Source organism: Pezoporus wallicus, unplaced genomic scaffold (assembly GCF_028554395.1).
Source record: "Pezoporus wallicus isolate ANWC-B61680 ecotype Strahan unplaced genomic scaffold, APGP_CSIRO_Pwel_v1 contig_360, whole genome shotgun sequence".
NCBI lineage: Eukaryota > Metazoa > Chordata > Aves > Psittaciformes > Psittacidae > Pezoporus > Pezoporus wallicus.
The window spans coordinates 3,102,156-3,123,722 of NW_026640059.1; the positions used below are offsets into that span (position 1 = coordinate 3,102,156).

Below are 21,567 nucleotides of genomic sequence, written 5' to 3' on the forward strand. Positions count from 1 at the left end.
ATATAAAAATATTCTGCTAGCAAGTCACATCGGAAAAAACCTCCCAAAATCAACAAAACCAAACAAATCAGAACAATACCTTGCTGTCTCCTGTTCCAAACATACTTATATAATTGTTGACCATCTTGAACACGAATCCACGATCCATAAATGTAAAGCAGCGCTAACGGGGAAAAAAAGAATTATTATTTTAGAGCCAGAACAGCAGTATGTGGCCTCACTCACCTGGCTGCTTGTCTGGTGTGACTTGCAAACTTGAATCATTTCCACAGGTGAAGCTAGTCTTATAACAAAGTAAGGAATACCTGAAAATCTGGTGTATCTGGCTCGATTTTTAAATTTATTTTCAGTAATAATAAATTGATCAAATTTTAATTTTCCTGTGTCTACAGTCTAAAATAACTGTCACAGTGTACAGTGCACTAGCGGAAAGCTTACCTACTGAAAGTTATCCATGCACTACAACACTCAATCACTAGAGGTGGCATGTGGCAGCTCAGCCAAATATCTCCTTCAGTGACAGAGCTGTGACTCCTGACTCAATCCAGCTGCAATACTTGCTTCTTATGAGTTACATTATCTCTCCGGGAGCAAATATGCCCTAGATTACTTCATGATGAGAACACTGCTCTTGCTGATTGATGGAGATAAATAGCCAGAAGTTGTAAACATTTTTGAGAGCCTTGGTGCTACAGTTACTGACATTTTTTTCCTTGCAGAGTTAGCCTACCAGATAGGGAAAGTGACCTTGAATTCCCCTCTTTCCTGGTGTTCCTGAACTCTGCAAAATTAGAGGAGTCCTGAGCCTTCTGCTGCACAGCATTCAAACAAGGCTGCTGCAATTCCAGCCTGGAGAAAGCCGTATGATCTCTAACCAACGTTATTCTTTCTGACAGACTAGTCAAAAAGAAATTAAAACACAGCCATAAGCCATAATATATGATGCATCATTATTGTTGTTCTCAGTTTAGTTGAGTAACACACAAAAATAGCATGCAAATCTGCAACAGCCCCACAGGTGTAACACCACACAACTAATGACTAAGCCTGTCCATCTATGTTCCTGCCTCAAACTAGCATCATCTTCCACAGGATGTAACACTATGGATAGATATAGTTTAATGTCAGTATGCCAACAGCAACTTAGGGTTTCCATATGGTATCAGTAAAAGAGACCAACAGTGGACAGCAAGCTTATAATTTATTTCACCTATGTATGAAAGGAGAAAAATCCACCTATATTTTGAGGTTGTTTTCCTTATAACCTCACAGAAACATTTTATTGCTGGAATACTGCTCTCTCCTAATGCTGTGCTTCAATTTATCATAAAAGATTTATGCCTGAGTTTCAGTGTGTAGCATATACAATGTTCTGTACATCGGTAATGTACATCTTTCCATCAATGGAAAAGTGTGTGTGTGTGTGTGTGTTTCTTCAGTATAAATCTAAATTAAGTATCTGGCCACACAACTTAGCGAATGGCAATTTTCCCACGCTCCACAGCTAAATCAATGCTTGGAAAATAAATACAACTGAGAAACACTAGGACAGAACCACAAAATGCAACTCCTTTTAGTGACTTTTCCAAAGCACACATGTATTTTGCCATATTTGGTATATGAAAGGGCATTACAGAATTAGAAAGGTAGGTTACAGTATATCAGATAATACTTGCAATTTGTTTATTCTGGTTTGTAAGAGCTGCCCACTCTGGTAGTCATTAGTAAATATTAATCCACTCAGTCATTCAGAGCTATAAGTATATAAAGAAAAAATAGTAGCAGAACTGTAACTACACTTTTGTTCCTTATCAAACTTTTACCCATTTGAATGCAATGTAACAAGCTGCAAAATTTGAAAACTTGGCCTCTGTCAGAGAACAGATAAAAATTAATCAGAACTGCTTTAAAGCAGACTTATATAAAGCTTTTGCATTCTCAAAGACCTAAATGCATAGAAAAACTGAACTACGGGTCAACACTAAATTTGTAAATTGAGCCATCATTACCTCAGAATTGTGTTTATTCCCTTTGACTAGACTACAACAGTCTTAAGTTTGCACAAAGTATGGGGAAATTAAGTGCATACACTGTAATGACAGAACATCTCACCTTGAGAAATTTGGCGGTGCTGTAGTTTGCATTCCTGGTTTCTTCAAGAGCATCTTTGTACTTCCAAACAACATGGTCTGCTAAGACCATCACAAGTATATCCAGCTCAGTTTGAAATGATTCTGGAAACCTCTGAGTTCGAGAAACCTAAGCAGGGAATAGATCATCACTTGAGAGTGTACAATGTTGCACATTAAACCTGAAAATACATTCAGGCCAGGAATAAATACAATAAAACACAGGTCATTCAAGAAATATATTCCTAGATTTCCCTGGATCTATTCCAAGTATAAACCCCAAAAGACAGAAAGTGGTAAATCTTCAAATTCCAGCACAAGTACACCAAGAACATCTTTGATAATCAGGCAGAAAGGTCAAAGAATTGATCTCCAGCTAGGTAAGGTCTGCTGAAAGCAAAGTATTGTTTCTAGATCATTTATTTGCTGTCTGGCATAATCACCTGTTGGGTAACCAGCAGAAATAAGAGAACTCCCACTCCCCACCCATTACAAAGCTGATGCAACTGTATTTTTGGCCCACCAGTTCTGTACAAGCAAGAATAGATCTGAGCCTAGCAGGGAATATAATGTTTTTGTGTTTAAAAAAAGTATTTCACAAAGTATAACAGCATTTATTTTATCGACGAAGAAATGTCCCACTATGTGTATTTCCCAGGATAACATATTTTCCCTAAGAGACTGATTGCCTACTTAATCAAGATCATGTATATACTTACCTTTGTTTTCTTTGTATCAACTAAGTGCTGGGCCATTGATTTTAAGATAACTGCAAAGAAGAACCAGGAATGCTTTCAAAAGAAAGGAAAAAAAAAAGAGATTAGGAAAAATTATTATCTGATAAATACTTAGATAAATAAATGGACTGCATTTCTCAGTAATGTGCAATGATAAACTCTGTGACAAACAAATTAAAGAGACCAAGTGCCACATATTTGAGTGACATCAGATCCTGTCCTTGGAATGGAAGCCATCTCAGGCACTTTGTCATTGGGGCTCTGTGCAATGAGGATCCCACAAACACCACACCTACAATCCTTCCATTCCTGCTGAGCATTGTGTTCATTGTTTGCAGGTAACTGGCAGAAATGTATGACACAGAGAACCTCTAAGAACAGAAGCTGAGAATAAACTGCCTTGTCAGTTTCAGCAGATTGCTAATTTGGCTCAGAGTAGGATGTCACCTAAACAGAATGGTTCTTCAAATACCATTTGCAATAGCTAACAGGTAGGATACAGATAAATATCTGTATCCTCACATAATTTGGGATATATGTGAAACAAATACAATCAAAAAGATTACAAATTGCAAAAAAAAACAGAACAAACCCAACCACAAATACTTTTGCATGGCCCAGGTTTCCTGCAAGCTACCTTTCTGCTTTTTTTCAGGCTATTTTTGCTATTCCAGTGGCTCAGCACAGAAAACTGAAACTGGTTCATCCTAAACAGTTGAACACATTTTTGCCACTGGGAACTCCTGATCTGGACTCTCTCATATCATAATCGGCAGGCTCAGTGATGGGGCTCAAACATGTATGAAGTTTGTAGACCTGGTTTGATACGAGAAACCTCAGGAAACCTCAATCATTCGCATTTTGGTCACTGTCAGTCAAAGGCAGCAACTGAAATAAGATGTAACTGCCTTACTTACAGATGAATATTCTCCCTGCATCTTCCAAAAATGAAACAAAATATCCTAAAAGTAACTGCCTACTCCATATTGTGTAAGAAGTTTCCAACTCAGACTGAGCTATAACAGAAAGGAGAAATTTCATCGTGCATCCCATGGCATTCTGAGAAATGTGTTACGCTGGAAGACTGTGGCAAGTATGGTAAGTCTGTCTGCTGAATCACTGCAGGATATGATTTGTGCAAGCTCGTTCGGGGAAAGAGAGGAGAAAGAGAGGTGACAAGTGAGTTTCATGCAGGAAACCAGTAGCAGAACTACAAATGTGCCAATTCAAGCTACCACTCACCTTTAAAACCTGTTTCACTGTTACTTGGTCATTTAACTTCAGAAGACCAGTCATATTCTTGGCCAGCTCCTCATGAACAGTCCTTTCCTCAAATGATTTAGTCCTGAACACATACTGAAGAAAAAAGGAAAAATAAAAGATATCAAAATGTACACTAAACCAAATATAAATAAAACTCAGTAGGTGAAGATAAATTATTTGTACGCCACTAACTGCTGACAATCTTTGCCACGCAAATACCTTAGCTGAACAATACACAAACGTAGAGTTTAATTCCTCCAGCAGTCACAGAACAACACAGCTCCTTATAAAATCCCAGTTTTAAACACACCTTCCTGTTGCTTTCAGCAACACATGAATCATGAGGAATTTCTGCTCAAAATCAGTGCTACGATTTACTTTTTCAATAGGGCATAGGATCCTGACACCTCTCAAACTGACTTTCAAGCCATTTCACCAGAGGTAAATAAAAGAACAAGTACTCAGAGGAAGTATGGAGGGTTTTTCACCCACCTAGTCAGGGCTACCTTCACTTGCTCCTTCCAGTGGCAACAGCTAGTCAGAGCTGGTAACAACTCTTCATCCTGAAAGGCGTAGAGCACTCACTGGAGCTAACAAAAGGGGAAAACTATATCCCTTTCAGAAATTAATCCCTCAAGACAGGAATTTAGTGCTTAGAACTCATAAATCCAGTACGAGTTCTATCCAACAATTTAAGGTAATAATTTGGTACTGCGATCCATGGCCCCTTCCCTAAAGCAAGAGCTCTGCCAGTGCAGCAGTTGGGATGAAATACCTTTTCAATTCAACCAGGTAGGTGAAAGAAAGTAATATCATTTGAAAACATCTTATTAATAATCAGCCTTGTTTCCAGAGCAGATGCCATAAGCTTCTCCCTATGCAGTTTAAACTTCTGGGTCCAGTAATTTACATCAGTGTAATTTTTCATTATTACTGCATCTGAGTGACTCACAACTCTCAACTTATTTCCCCAAACAGCATTTCTAAAGTAGGTACTCATTTTCTTGCAGATGGATGAAAGCGATTACCAGTTACTGGCTTTTGACTGCTGATGAAAATGGGAAAACAGGCTAAATGAACTTTTGGTGTAGCCTAATAATCACCTGTTACTTCAGTGATATTTAGCTGCAACAGGTGTCTATTGCAATTTTGAAAAGTAGAAGAGGTGTTAATACCCATTTTAATTAACTACATTTAAATGTTACATAGGTTATTTAACTTGGATGTATACCGATGATGAGATACTTGCTGGCCAACAGCATTATCCATACTCATTTAATGGATATTCAATTGATACAGAGAACAAGGAGATCATCTTTAAAGAGCTCGCTCCTTTGGCTTTTTAAGTAATGGCACAGCTTGCCTGGAACCAAAATCCATACACAGAACATATCTATATATATTCTCAAGATACCCTCTTCTTCAAAACAATAATAGATTAAAAAAGCTGAGTAAACAGGAAGCAGTTGCAAGAATCTGAACACAGATGAGAAAGGAATTTATGTATGATAGCACATACAAAGACACAGGATCTTGAAACTAAAGTAATGACTTAATAATCAAAAGCTTAGTTAAAAAGCTGTAGCATCCTAAGAAACATGCTGGCACATTGCAACCATAAAGAGCACCCAGAAGTACCTCCTCCATAAGAATTACCACTTGTGGATCCTTTTCAGCTACACTGAGGACAACTCTGTACATGTATAATACAGATGGCCATACATTTTAAAATGATAAATCTCATCACAGTCAAGAGGAATGCTGCAAACTGTGAGCAAGTTCACTCTCTAAAACTGCCTGAGGATGGAGGGAGGAGGTGGCTGGTCTTTTCTGCCAAGTAACAAGTGATAGGACAAGAGCAAACAGCCTCAAGCTGCACCAGGGGAGGTTTAGATTGGATATTAGGAAAAATTTCTTCACCAAGAGGGTGGTCAGGCATTGGAACAGGTTGCTCTGGGAAAAGATGGAATCACTGTCCCTGGAAGTGTTCAAAAAACGTGCAGATGCCCTTAGTGACATGGTTTAGTGGTGGACTTGGCAGTCCTGTGGTAAAGGTTGGACTTGATGATCTTAAAGGTCTTCTCCAACCTAGCTGATTCTATGATTCAGGTTACATTGAATGTCTCCCACTGGTTATTTATCTAGCTGAGGTTTCATGTTCTTTCATGTATTTATTTCCCCTTTCCTTCTCTCAACCCCTGCAGGGTGGGAAATTCTTAATTCCATTCCACAAAGACTGATGCTATGCTTATGCTCCTAGAAGCTCAGCTGAAGCACATTTGCACTAGGTCTTGCTTATAAACTGCAAGCTCTAGACATCAGTTGACTACTGGGATTTGTTCCTCCTACATTTCAGTACCTTTTAGGAATGCACTGCAACTTCCTCCTCCTATGTTTGCTCAATTTGCTATCCTATGAAAACAAAGCTGCACTACAAACACAAAAGAAACATGAAGAAGCCCTTTGTCCTTCTCAACAAACTAAGGTTTCAAGCCAGGATGCAGCTGAATTTGATGGAGAAGGATGCTCCATGGAGTGTCCCTGCTCTACAGGATGCCCTTAGAGCACAGAGGGGCAGTGTAATTTGTCCAAAGTGACACAGTTCTCTCTCAAGAAGAAGTGACTAAGCCTCTTCTAAATCTTACCTTCATTTCCTAACCAGAGTCACCCTGCCTGGCAGAAAGCTATGATGCAAATGCAGAGAAAGCTACAAACAAGTATGAATAAGAGTAAACACGAAAAACCCCTGAAAAAAACCCCAAACACCTATATAAAATAGTTAATAATATAACAGCAATCATACCGTCACGTAAGAATTGATGCAGTTGTCTAGTTGTTCTTCATGGCACTTGGCAACAATGTTAGTAAGAACCCTGCAAATTAAAAAAAGGTAAAAATTGAGTTGGTTTATGTCATAAGGCAGAGAAAGCTCATCTGATACATCACTGTACTGTTATCGTAACTTCATTTAAACAGTCTATGAGGGATGTCATCTAAGTGATGAATAGCATTTGCAGAAACCGTCCCACTGGGAAAATCCAGTCACTCCTTGGGCCCTCCACTTGCATGGACTGTGTTGTTATATATTCATTCATCTAACAAAATGCATCCAGTTTTAACAATTATAACTGAACTGAGATTTCAGCAAAAGAAAACTACTAGCTAACTAAAAGCTTATGCAGACCTTGGGTGATTTGGAGTAAGAAAAATTAATATTAATGAAACATTGAGGCAAGACCCTCTTTCTCTGGGAGTGTTACTTGGCAGGTCATCTCAGATATTGGTAATTCTGTAAAGCACTGATACTTATTATAAAACTGTTAATCACAGACATACACAAGCCTGGGCTCAAGCCCAAGCATGCCCCCTACTCCTGCACTGTTTGCCCAAAAGGCTGAGCACAGCACCCTCTCATTACTGCTCAGCAGGGAAAGGGCTGGGCATTTCATGCAACCATGGATCATTTGAGCTTCTGCACATCAGCTTGGTGATCAGCAATATGGAAGAAGTGGGGTTATGCTGGCCCCGCTCTCACAACCTGAGCTTCTACTAACAGCAGAGATGGCGCTACTTGAGACCAAGTGTTTTGGCAAAGTTTTCTGTTCAATCTGTTTCTGGGTCATCTTTCTTTGAGAGCATCCTGTTCCAGAAAACACAAGTCTGAGCAAGTAGTGTTCTTTAACTTAACTATGAGATTTCCTCTTGATTATTGGGACCTCATTTTTTCAGGATACTTAATATAGAAAAGACTCTTCAATTTTATAATTTTATTTTATATTGAAAAAAAGGGGAGGAAAGTTCATGATTCTCAAATGTCAAAGATTACTGAACTGTATCTCAAATTCAGGGGTATGCTTAGTAAACAGTATGACAGAAATGGATTATTAATATGCCTGATTGTGATCCACATATAAGTAGTCATTTTGACTAGCTTGATTTGAGTATTTACTGTTAATTCTTATTATTGAATTCAAAAGCTTTGCAATTCCTTTAAGTCAACATTTTTCATGGATCTCATTTCTTGCTGTTAGAGAAGTAAAACTTGTAGCAAAACACAAAGCCTATGACAAAATTAGCTGTGCCCATTCTGGGCCTTCAGCCTTTACTCTGATTTGAAATTGAAACAAGTTTTGGCAAAGATGAGACAGAGAAATGATGACACGACTGGGACACCAGACAAGTAAATACCCATGAGAGAATATAAAAGGAATAATGTTTCTTCCAAACACATAAGCCAATCTATGCTCTCATTCTGCTGTTGTTTTTAATATGTTCAACACAAGCCGCTTCAAGCTATTCAGAACAAATTACAATGTGCGTATATATAGGACACATCAATGAATGGCACACACAGCAGACACGCATCTCCCTATTGACATCAACTCTACTAGCACAAAAGCTAACACACAGACAAGAAAAACACTCAGATGAGAATCCTTTTGGTTTTTTTTTGGCCAGGTGGGTGTATAGTCAAAATCTGAGCATGAAAAGGTAACATCCTCCCATTTCTCCACCCAACCATTAACATTACTTTTTAAACAGCTGCTTCTTCTATAACACTTCTTTTAGTCAGTTAACCACTGCTGAAATTCTTCATTTTCTCTATCTAGCCTTAACATCAGTTGATTTGTTGGTGATAAGGGAAACCTGAAAAGGTCTGACTGCCTCTCTCCCTTTGGAAACAGTATCCAGTAGTGAAATCACACGTTTACAAGGAAAGGTTCTTCAAATCCTACTGCCTAGGTGCAGTAAAACTGGACTTTGCCCTGCAAGGTGCCATGATCCTTTGATAAAGGACCTTGAAGTCTAGCTTTCTATGGCTAAGATGAGTAATTCTGCTTCCTTGGTTCTTTAAGTTTTCCTAATTAAACTTTATTCAGGAACTAATTCTGAAGAACAATCTGTAGAAAGAAAGAAAATACACTGACAGTAGATTAGTCTAACAGGGTTGCTGAGAAAAGTTGTTATTTTTTCCCCATTAGTTGTATTGTCATGTTTAGTTTCTGGCAGAAGTACAACAAAAACACCACTATGGCCAAAAGAAAATGCAATGCAACCTTCTGCCTCCTGCAGAGACTAATAATATTCTCTCCAGTATTTTTTTTTCCTGCTGCCCTTATTAACAGCATCAATAAAGACAATTTCATTATGTGAGGGGTGAGTGACTTGGCAAATCATTCCAGCTGTTTGCCTGCTCACTGGAAAATGCTTCCATTGCTTTTCAGTTACTGCTGATATACTCTAATTAAAAAATGCCCCACAACAGTGTAACCTGGTTGTTCGACTCTGCATTGGATGCAGCAAGCTGCTAAGCTCTTCCTATGCTGAACTCCACATCCTCAGACCCAAACATAAACCAAAACTGATACTCAGCTTTGTTAGAAAGCACTTAGCTCCTTAAGAACCAGGCCTCTACCTATAATCGCCTTAGGGTACACAGACATGTCCCCCATGGTAAGTGGTTTCCTGGTTTGTATCTGTCAGCCACATGGTACTACGCTCTTCCATTCATTATTTGCAGAGACCTGTGTTAAGGGGGAAGCAGCCATTCTCACCTATTAGAGTCTAAATGTCATAGTGAGCCTTTGTAAGAGCAGCTATAATTGTACTAACATCTACATTTGTACTCTAGAGAGAATTCTGTTCCTCATACAGAAAATATTCAGATACCTGGTCACAGCTGTTGTAACTTCATCATCAATGTTTTGCACCAAAACCCAGAAGAGTTGATTAAGGACTACAGGAAGAAAATTCATAATTACATGGATTTTCTCAATCCTCAGCAAATTCTGTAACAGAAGTAAGAAAGAAAATTTGAGATTTCTAATATGAGCAATGAAAGCTCATTACTTGCTTTCCTGCTTCAGCAGGTAAAATACAGAGCAGCCACTGGTGTAATAGTAGGAAAACAGGACAACTAAAGAGAGGACTAGCTCTCCATGAAGTTTGTTCTAAACACAGCCATCACACATCTGCAGGTATTGTCCAAATCTCTGAATTCCACTATTTTGCTCTACCCTGAGTTAAGGGGGGAGGGAAAGATGGGGAGAAACCAAAACCAATTTTAGTATTTCACTAAGGATACCTATGTAAGTGCAACAGAGCAACACTGAACCATCCTTTAACAGGATCTGAGGCTTGGCACAGGTTGAATTAACAAAGTTGATGGGCAGATGCAGCCATGCTCTAAATGAGATGGGATGGGAGACAGCTCTGTGACCGGTAACGCATCTGCCACATCAACTAACTCTAACTGGAGTTGCCATGGACCCCATTGCCTCCTAGTAAGTCTATGCCATGTTTAGAATTGTGCAGGGATGGATCAGTTGAGAGAAAGCCCTAACCACAATTTTATAGCATAGTTTGTGCTGTCAGTTACTTTACCTTACAAGAATGGATAAAGTTTGAGGTAGGAGGCTGGGATAGATCCTTTTCCCTTTCCTGGCACTGATGGAAAAAGTTATTCAGGTATGGATCCTAAAATGATAACCATTCACATTAATGTGTATCATAGAACAGATTAGAATTCAGCTCCATGAATTAGTTACAGCAATCACCTGTAATACTGATGAAAACATGTGGTCCCCACCACCTTAAATGTAAGACAGAGAAGGATCAACACACTCGGCCCAACCAACTGGTCAGCACAGTTTGCTATATGCAACTTATTTCTGGGTGCTTCTACCACTCTTTTTTCAGTGTTGTGAGCAATTCATTTGTTAGCTCACAATCTAAAGGATTTCAATGGCCAGATTATTTTTCTTCTTGGTGCTCACAATTTATTTTCTTGCTGGTTAAACCAGTATTCCACAATTTTTCTGTTGGTATAATCTTAAATAAGTTATATTTTTCCTTAAAGTGTACATTCCATCATTGTCATCTTGCCCTTCTACTCAAATCACCTTTAAATGTTAGAGAAACAAATTCATGTGAGATTATAAAACATCTTTCAGACATTCCTTGACACTTTTTGTTTGTAAGCAGGTAACAGAGCTAAGAGGGAATGCAGCTTACCTGAGTATTTATTGTTGATACAACAAAAGTAGAGACTTTGAAAAGTGGTTTCCCACTATCTACCCACTTCACATCACAGCCAATCTGCTATTAAAACAAAAACAAAAAAGTCACATTTTTCTACTTATTTCATACTTACTTAACTCTTCATCACATTTTCACTGCACAGTTTTGCACATGCACATGTGTGAACTCTGCTGGCTACCGTGCTTTCACACTACAGAGTAACTGCAAAACAAACCCACTTTTCAGTGCAAGCCCACAGATGTTACCATTCAGAGGACCAGATCACTGCCCCACCCTGTCCTCATGATCATGGTAAACCAAGCACAAGGGCACAGAAATAATCCTAACTGGACAGGATCAGTGTGAAAAATATGATATCACACTACAGAACTGGAGAATGAATCATGATCGTAGATCACATTAGCAGGACAATGAGTGTCATATGGCCTGACTTTGTGAAAAGGGTTATTTTTGACAACTCTCAGTCATGTTTTGGAGAACTTAGGTATGATGGTATAGACTGCACAGTTATAAAATAAACTTTTTCCATATACACTGTGAATCAGCAACATATGGCTGTGAGTCCAGTGGTACCTATATAAACTAGTTTATATCCTCAATAATATACACACGAACATTCTAAAACAGATACCCTATTTATTAACATTTACACTTCAAGATAAGTGCAAAAGCAAATCTGAACTCATGTAAAACACGTGCAAATAAAAGTTCTGCACCATTTGAGCAATATAAAAGTATGAAGTAATACCTTTCCACAAGTTGGTTCTTGAAGGCTCAAGTAATTGGGAGGCAAACTGCTTGCCACTGGCACGTTGTGTTCTTGGGAAGCTAACTGGGCATCTTTTAACAAAGGAAGCCATGCATATCCCACTGTGCACAAGAACAAATCAATACAATTCTTTGGAAAAGCAAGCTTCTCAAGTTCAAAGGAAGACAATAATAACCAGCCAGAAATTCTGCAATCCTTATTTGAATGTACATAATTTATATTTATAATTGAAAGTAATTCTACTACAGGTACCTGGTGTTTCCAGAGCCTCTTTCTTTTTGGCATTAGCTTTTGCATTTATGTCACAGGTGACATGATAAAATGAAAACAGAATGTGGTGTTTCTTATGGAGTTGAGTGGGAAGTTCAATTTTCACCTGAAATGTAAAATGTTACACCTCACTTTAGTTTAAAAATCGATTAAACCAGGCATCAGAGATGGTCGAAATGAATGGTATCTCTCTACGCAGAGGTCTAAGTACAGCCTGCCTTCAGTGACTAATGTTTGTCTGCATGGGTTACAGATGTATGCTTAAGGAAATTGTTTAGGATGATCATCCATCATTTTTACTTAAACCAGCTTTTTTCTTCTCTGTCCTGTGGATGAATATTTGCATTTATGATGAAAGAGAGTAAGATGAAAGAGGACAGAACTGAAGAGTGACAGACTCTGCTTAGAAGTGATCACCTGCACTCTAGCAGCCATAGCCATCACCACTCGCGTATTCACAGGATGACCAAAGTAAAAACCAAAATGACATCTCTGCTTAATCATCATTTCATGGCAAAGGCCAAATAATAAAGGCTGATATGAATACAAACTTTTATTTAGGATTTCTGCAGTCTTAAATCCCATATAAGACCCCTTGTACTTGTGAACTATGATAAAGTTTATCCAAGCTAATCCTATGCTTATAGTAAAGTTTAGAAATTGTTGACAAATGCTTCCAGTGTTAAATCAGTTTATAGGTAAGAATCTAATACCATAAACACAGAAGTGAAACAGACATGGAGATTAAGACATTCATAACATATTACATTCTTTTATAGACTGCACTTCCTAAGAGGAACTTCTAGGACAGGTGCACACCTCTTCCAGCCAAATCAGCTATAAAGAGCTGAATTCAGCTCTTTGTTTGAGTTGAAAGTAATCTGCCCAAACCAGATGGCTCACTAGCATTACATGAAGGACATTTTCAGACATGTTAAAACCCAAACCACTGCTTGCAAAGGAGTCGTGGGGAGTTCAAGAACTGCTTTAAGTTCCAGCTCAGTTCCTAAACATGAATTTTAAAGTCGATACTTCACATGTAGCTGTACATTATCTGCTGGTCTTGCTTCTGCCATTTTATAGCAGTAAATTTTAATGGAAAAAGGAAGATTTTCCAAGAGCAAGCCAGGAGTTTGGAAAACGCTGGCTATATACTAATGTTGTTTGCCAGCCTCATCACTACATATAAAGCAGCAGTGCAAAAATCCAGAATAGACATGTGACATTTCCAGGCCACCAAACACACTAGTCACTGAAAAGGTGAAATCAAGTTCAGCTGCAGAAAGCCTGGGCAATTAATATTTGATGTTGGTGAAACATAAAGATGCATGTGTGACTAACGTTTGGCAAAGGTGAATGTATGAACTCTATTCTACAGCTACATCCTAGAAAGCACTAGCTAACTCGCTGCAGTCACTACAGATCACTGTACATTCAGACCACTGGATTAACAAGAATGCTTCAATGCAGATCTTCTATCTCATAGAGGGATTTGTTTGGACATTTGGCTAATGTTTACAATTTCCACTAAATTCAGAGATGCAGCTGGACCTTAATGTAATCCAGACATGCATTATAGAGAGCTAGACTGTTCATATTTAATTCTACAGCAACTTAACTGTACTCAGAACACCTTACAAAAGGAAGGATTCACTGACTTAAGAAAAAACACAAAATGTGAGACTGTATGTAAAATCTCCATAACACAGGCCCATCCGGATACACAGTCAAGTGTAACAGAAGTATTCTTTACACACACTTCTCTGTCTCACTGGCAAACATGTGGGACTGACAGACATTTAATGAAAGAAAAGGCAGACTGACCTCATCATAGAAATCAGGATTCTGGGAATGATGTAGCACAGCGGTGTAGGCTGCCAAGGTAAATAATGGTCCACCTGGCTTCCCATAAATGCACTGATAAAAGTAACATGTTTTAATTACATTGTGAAATTCTGCTGATGATGCCAGTTCTAGTATATCTAATATGCTTGTACAATGAAAACAATATCATGAAAGATTGATAATTACTTTGATTCAATATTGAAATAACTATTTTAAGTGCTCAAACCTGCAACTTTTTAAACACACTTACAGTAAAAGTCCATTGATTCTGTGAAAATTACCATACACTCTGCTAAGCCATGCAGACTCCTACTTCTTCCTTGCTGTTATCAATTTTTGTTTTCTGCAAAATGCTTTACAGAAGCTATTTCACTTTTATGCAGTTCAATACACATCATGATGCCTTTACTGACTCTTCAATGTTACAAAAACTATACCAGTTAATCTCCTTGCTAGCAGAGTCCAGTCTGGAGCCTCTTGATTACTGAGTGATGGCAACTTTATTTATTGATTGGAAAACTACAGTACAGAAATGCTGTGCAATAGCCCCTGGTCAATAGCAAGGTTAAGAATTAAGTCTAAGGTTCTTATAATTTTGTGCCTCACTCTTTTCAATCAAGTGTCCTGATCTCAGTGAGAGAAGTAGGGTGCATGGTAAATTTTAGAATAAGAAAATTACACTGTAAAAAATGGTTCAGTTTCTTAACATTGCCTTCTTTACCCTCCATCAGCCAGAAAACTGGCACTGCAACATGGCATTGTGAGCTGGAATCACTATGACCAGCTGGGATCAAACAGAACCACAGTGCAAATGTAGAAGCATTCATGACAACATTCACTTTCTAATTGTTCTGTGTTAGTACAGCCCTGATTCCTGGGTTTTATAAGTAATGTCTTCAGAAATACTGTTTTCTGAATATACTCTTGTTGTGCTTCACCTTTAATGGCTTTGATCCTTCTTCATCAGAGCTTTTGAATTCAATGCACACTGTTATATTCCTCGCCTGAAAAGACAGGAACATATGAAAGCTTACATCAGAAATGGGGTATTCATAAAAAAAACAGGCAAACTACAGGGTTGAAATAAGCACTTTTCAAAATCTAGGAGAAACACACAGACGGTTTATCAACAAGTCACAGTGATAGCATCAGAAATAATATTTCCAAGAAGAGCTGGCAAATGCAAGCCAGGTCTCAAATTGACTGTGTAGAAGCAGATTATAAAGTAACAAGCACTTACCTGTGTCTTGCCCTTAATTAATTTTCAATCACCATAAAAACAGTACTCGCATTTCATTTAAGAACTACAAACATTATCCAGATTAACTTTATTTTCACGTCATTTCATTAAAATACAGACCTTCTGAGAATTGTGAAAAAGTTACTCCACATTATCTCTCTTTGAATCACTGATAACAACTTACAACTAATCCATAGAATCAGTTCATTAAAGTTGTACCAATGTTTTATGATTGCAAAATTCAAAAAGATTAAAAGCCAAGCCAGTGACATCACCATTTCCTCTCCCTTATGATGAGTACTCCTTCATTTCAATGAGAGCCCATGCAGTAAACTACTACCCAATGCTCTCCCGAATTGGCTACATACTGTACCTTGTTGAAGTATTTTTGGCTATCATACTTGAGGTGTTTTGGATATATATATATTTGGTTCTTGTAAACTCTGTAAGGTCGAGAATATTTTGTTGATTCCTGTACAAACTCCTCAACTTCCACTGTAGGTTGATGCTCCTTTACATCATTAAATGGCTTGATTGGAATAAAAGACGAAGTTACACAATCTTCAAAAGAACAGAAAAGAAACCCATCACATATTACAGTCTTACTACTAAGAATAATTAATATTGAATATTTACTTGGAACAAGTAAAATCCTTAATTCTTCGCCTTAACTTGTGAAGAGTAACGCTGTAATGCAATAGGTCAAATCCCGCCTTAAATAGCATCCATTTCACCTCAGAACAATTACAGTATATCACCCTTACAGAATTTATCTCACTTGAGTTAAATAGTACAGCACTGAAAACCTCTTTTGACACACAGAGTATCTGATGGCATAACAGCACCATTGATATATGGACAGTTTTAACAGAGTATACTGAAATGATGCTGTTTCTAATTAATTTTACAGCTCAATATCTCATTCAAGTTTTCCTATTAACTAATAACATTGTAAACAAAATGAAGAAACAAGTAGTGCAGAAATAGATTAAATATATGATACAACTGGGATAACTGAAATCAGATCAAGAAACAAAAGATGTAAATAAGCACTCTGTCACCCAGAGAGGGAGAGATTAAAAACAGATAGAGTACACTCTGTCTGCCTGTGTCACTATATCAGTGAGACATTTAACTTCAGCACGGAGATCTCAAAGGCTGTTTGCACAAAACCAGCTGTAGCAACAAGAGCACCTGGTACCAGCTTTGGGGCCCTGACCTTCCAGCACGAAGAACAAGCAGGGACCACACAGCACACATAGGAGCTTCAGGAAGCTTGTCCTCTTTTCTCCTGTGTTAGAGCTACATGAGTTTGGCTTCCCCATATGCAGCAGGAAAGGCAGAAGCTTTGTTTCAAGTTAAACACTCAGACAACATCCCCTGATACACCACTAGCTCCAGACCTTGTATTAAATAAGGTCTTATAAAAAACAAAGATCTACTTCTGAAGTCTACTGCAAATTGATGCTAATATTAAGCAGGGTAGCGTTGGTCTCCAGAGACAAAACTGTACTGGAAAATTCTTGACAAGATCTTTGGCCAACTTCCTTTTCAGTGGCTTTTCTTGGCAATAAAGGATTTTAGCACTAGTCTAGCACAACTTGTTTTGGGTGGGAAGGAGATGTCAGAACCGATTAGTGCTATTACAAGGCTTCCTTCAGAGGTGGCTGAAGCCAATAGAGTTTTCATGGAGATTTTAATGAACCCTACAGCATGGCAATTTTCTGGTACAGTTCTTAAATTATTTTACAGCCTTATTCAGAGTAAGATAAATTTTCCCTATACCAAAGAAATGTTTAAGTTTTTACTCTTTAGAGTGAGGGAATTTTCATTGACTTTCCACAGGAACTGGGCACTTTACTAGCACATACCCTCTAAAGCCAGACTTCCACTTGGCCACAGTGCACACCCAAGCTGCTTGGGACTATTTTGCCTACTCCAAGCTATCAGTTTCTTTTAATTTCAAAGCTAAAAATTGCTTTTGAAATGTTAATGAAACTGACTTTTTGTCTAATACCACATGAAGATGGTATAAAGATGCATGATGATAGACTTCAGAGAAATTCAGTGGTCCTGGGCTTTTTGCAGTTGTGGGTCACAGAAATGTGGCCCCTGAAACAGAAAATTTAAAAAGAGGTAAAAGGATTCAGTTAGAAGCATTGTGTCTTTGCAGTTGCTGAACTGATGCCAGAGTGGTCTCTGAACAAAGCCCTCCACCTAGTCTGCGTTCTCGAAACCTGATATGTCTCACGTGCTAATTCAGAGAATATGAGCATCATAGTCCATCAACAGTGCAAGACTCTTAACCTCAAGCTACAGAAGTCCACTCAGCTCCTTGGCCTAATCCCTTAGAGAGCAAAATGTGGTACTTGGACTTTCACCACATGTAGATCCACCATTCTGTATTGCTAGGGGATATCTGGACAGGTAGAGGCTGAAACAAAGAATGGTGTAATTAAATCAAAACAAATCAAACATATGTCTACACAATGGGCACTTCTACCAAAACTGTCTCAAGTCAGTAGCTATGGTTGCAAAGCCTATGACAATGTCCTATTTAATGATAATAATCAAAGTGCAATCATACTTGGATGTTCCAAAGGAACACAATCAACTGCAATCTCCAAACAGCCAGGTATAGTCTGTATTTTGCTAATCTTCTCTGCTCTGCAATGACAGGAATGAAAATATTTCAGAAAGTTAGAACAAAAAATCCATCATAGGGATTAATTTAAAATAAAAACCAGACCCTGATTTAAGACAAATACATATTTAACACATTTAACATACACCTACTGGCTATTATACCCATCAAATATCAAATGCAACAGCAGGAAAGAATCATGGTTTGTTTTGTTCTTCCTTTCTTGGCCTCATCCCTGCCTTCTTTATGCAGCAATATTACAGCATATTTTGTAGAAGAAGAAGAATCTGATGAACCAAACCTTATCAGAATTAACCTATTCGCTTTTTCTTTCTAAAATATGAATCAAATGTTCTCTAAAAGGAATTCAATGACCACTGAGATAAGAGGAGTACACAGCACCAGGGCTTCTGCAACCGTCGTGCTGAAAAGGGACCAAGACATATTCCTCTTGCCAAAGCAATTTGAGAAATGCCAAAACCATGATGCTGTTATCTAGAAGATGCTTTAGACAGACAAACCCAGAAGTGGTGACTCTAGTAAGAGCAGCAAGAATTTCAATAACATTTCTTGACAAACAACAAACAGTAAGATGGCAGAGGAGATTAAGGGCCTGATCCAATCCCTACAGTTGACTTTCAATCTTTCTATGAGCTGATTTTATATAAAAGGAACAGAAGTTACTTAGATTTATTAATTCCTAGGCATATTTAGAGTAGAAGAGACAGTAAAAAACTTACGGTTCAGTTCACATGTCCCTTATCCAGTATAAATAAAGACTCTGCTTTAAAATTAACCTGATTTACACCTTTGCGAAAGACTATCCAGCCAACTGCTATTCACTAATTTACACACTGTCAAGCATTTGGAGAAGTTTTTTCCTTCCAATGTCCACTCTGCAGATTGTCATGGAGACTCAAACAAACAAAAAAGCAAGGAGTGGGGAAGCCATTAAAGAATGGGGTTTAATTTTTCTCTCTCCACCTCCCCCCTCCTTCTTCTTTTCCGAAGATAATGTTCTCTTGGTTGGCTACTTCACCTGCATCTCCCCTGATGGAAGCTAATTTAAGAAATCACTGCCTTTATGTTATAACAACATTTATGAACATGCCAAATGACATTTTAGTTTTCCTGGAAAGTCCAACCTAAAGCACTTTTGGGCAGGTATTAGGCTAATGTGAAAAACACTAATTTAATATGGCCAGTTCAGCACACAGTGCTAAATGAATAAAAAAATCTGTGAAAATGATTCTGCACAGCTTTATAAAGCTTTTACTTGTCAAACCAAATTAAAACCTGTTCCTTACCTTCTGTATTCTGCTATTAGTTTAATCAAGTCTTCCATGGAAATCTTATTACTTTCTTGCCTGAATAAAGGTGAGAATCGGGAGTCTCTGTCAACATTTCCCTGATTATCTTTAAACACTGGTCTATAAAGAAAGAAAAATGACATGTCTATAAACATTCACCCAATACGTATATTTGAACATTTGAAATTGTCATGTAATCTTTTAACAAGGTTATGATATGAATTCTTACACAAATTCAAGGGCTTCCTAAAGAGCTTCACACAAGGAAGCTCCTCCAAGCTGTACACTTGCAGGAGCATAGGCTGGTTCAGTTTACTTGCATGTCCTGTTCCAGTCCTGCAGACACTTAAGATTTTGTTTAATCCCCACTGACCTCACATGCAGTGACTGCCCGCAGTGTGGAATTGATGGGGTTTAATGCTAGAACATTAATCACCATCCAGTTCAGCATCCACCATTTTTGCCCCCCTCTTCTATGGCTAAGTCTCACTTGAGAAAGCTGGAAGTGTACAGCACCTCATCAGAGCCCGCTCTCTACTCCTACCTGCTGCTCCACCACCCTGGCTGCAAGGCTGCCTTCTCCAGCCTTTCAGCAAGCTCTTCAGACAGCCCCAGAAAGGCCATCCCCAGCTGACAGCCACTAACCCTGAGCCTGGTGGAAATTCACCATCTTGCTCACACATCAAGGACATAACCTCTCACTTCAACAAAGAGATTGACTTCTTATTTCAAGGAAACATTTTGAAGAATTCATTACAGCAGTAAATTGTTTTGTCCAAGAAGTTATTATCCAGTGAAAACCATGATAATTTTAAGTAACAGAAAACAGAGCAAGGTGTCAAATCCCAATCACTACATCTGACCATGTAAAGAAATATATGCTTTTTGGAGAACCAGCTTAGAGACCTCTTTCTATGCATTAAATATGCTCTCCAGGAGCATGACACCAACTTACTGGGATTAGCTTTCCAACTCACAGGGATTAGCTTTCCTACACGAAACAAATTTGTGGCGCACTCACTACATTTTTCATGAACTAGCTACGAAGTGCCAAATGAAATGGAAAAAAAAAAGGATATCTCTCTGTAACTGGGAACAATGAGTTTCAGCTGTTGTGCACACAGGAAGGCATCCCCAGATATTTCCATTCCTGCTCATTGACACTTGCAGGACTTAATTAACACATTCCAGTGCCCTTTGTATATCCCCAAGGGTCACACATGCTGGCTGGACTGGATAATGTAACAGCTATCCAAATGAATGGGCCTTGGATTCAACTGTAGTATGCAAAAACATTGCTTAACAAAAGTAAAATGTTCTTGACACTAAGTGCTGTTCTGTGAATAATTTGGCCAATCTTGTTTCCTTAATTTACTTCTCTGTTCCACTGCCAGTGAGAAGAAGAATTGATGCCAGCACAGACTGCTGCCAGATGCAAGATAATGGACTAAACCTTTGGAAAAGGATCCCAAGAATAAATACACCGTGTCTTAACTCAATTAACTGAGTGAAGCCCACTGTTTCATTTCTTTGCAGCTGTAGAGAACAATCAACTCTCTTCTATCAGATTTTTGCCTCCAGCAGTTAGCGAGAATAAGACCCACACCAACATGGCATGTCAAAAATCTGAAGTTATTAGGGAGTAACCAGGCTTAATTTCTGGCAGCCACCACTTTACAAATCCTATTAAACAGCTGTCAGGAAAAAAAAAAGAAGGAAAAAAACAACAACAACAACAACAAAAAAAAAAACCTGAAAGAAGAAAAGATTTATTAATTATTACAGTTACAGTATTGGTGACACTAAGACATTTCTTGCCCTCAGCACTGCTTCCTTTTCCAGACTAACAGAGAGGACTAAAACACTCAGTGAGTTATTTATGCTGTACCACTGGGCTCTGCAATGTGATGCTGAGCAAACCCAGGCTCTCCTGCAGCTTATTAACTAATTCCAGTGCAGGATCTGACACCAAGCAAACCACTGCTCAGCACAGCAGGGCGTAGGGGCACTTATCAAGGCAGGATTGGGGATGTTCATGGTTTAAAAGGAAAAAGAACCAGGTCTGTGCTGGAAGTAGCTCATTCTGGGTCAGTGGTGCTGAGCACTGCCTCCTGGGACATGGCATCGTCACCTTTACCCATCCAGCCACTCAGTTTTGGAATCAGAAGGGCTTAACAGAGTCCTCCTACCTACAACCACTCCTCCCCAGCATCAGTGTTCCCTGGGTATCATATGCCCTACCTCTACAACTGCTCCTTGTAAGTTCAGCAGCATACACCCAAGACAAAATTGCATGAGACCAGGTACCACAATGCAAAA

At 38.5% G+C, this 21,567-nt stretch overlaps 1 protein-coding gene across 9 annotated transcripts in view; it reads right to left on the reverse strand.

Moving 5' to 3' along the window:
• DOCK10 (dedicator of cytokinesis 10) overlaps positions 1-21,567 on the reverse strand; it is a 161,068-nt gene that overhangs the window by 35,581 nt on the left and 103,920 nt on the right. For 8 of the 9 annotated variants that reach the window (XM_057417156.1, XM_057417157.1, XM_057417152.1 and 5 more), the window contains exons 15-29: positions 19,246-19,368; positions 17,882-17,961; positions 15,668-15,855; positions 14,993-15,058; positions 14,034-14,126; positions 12,192-12,315; positions 11,919-12,040; positions 11,144-11,230; positions 10,514-10,606; positions 9,800-9,918; positions 6,933-7,002; positions 4,109-4,222; positions 2,849-2,920; positions 2,113-2,259; positions 80-163 (exon numbers count right to left, since the gene is read on the reverse strand). In XM_057417156.1, the coding sequence (XP_057273139.1) occupies positions 80-163; positions 2,113-2,259; positions 2,849-2,920; positions 4,109-4,222; positions 6,933-7,002; positions 9,800-9,918; positions 10,514-10,606; positions 11,144-11,230; positions 11,919-12,040; positions 12,192-12,315; positions 14,034-14,126; positions 14,993-15,058; positions 15,668-15,855; positions 17,882-17,961; positions 19,246-19,368 (1,582 nt within the window). The remainder of the gene's footprint in view (positions 1-79; positions 164-2,112; positions 2,260-2,848; positions 2,921-4,108; positions 4,223-6,932; positions 7,003-9,799; positions 9,919-10,513; positions 10,607-11,143; positions 11,231-11,918; positions 12,041-12,191; positions 12,316-14,033; positions 14,127-14,992; positions 15,059-15,667; positions 15,856-17,881; positions 17,962-19,245; positions 19,369-21,567) is intronic. The other variant, XM_057417153.1, reaches the window with a different exon arrangement.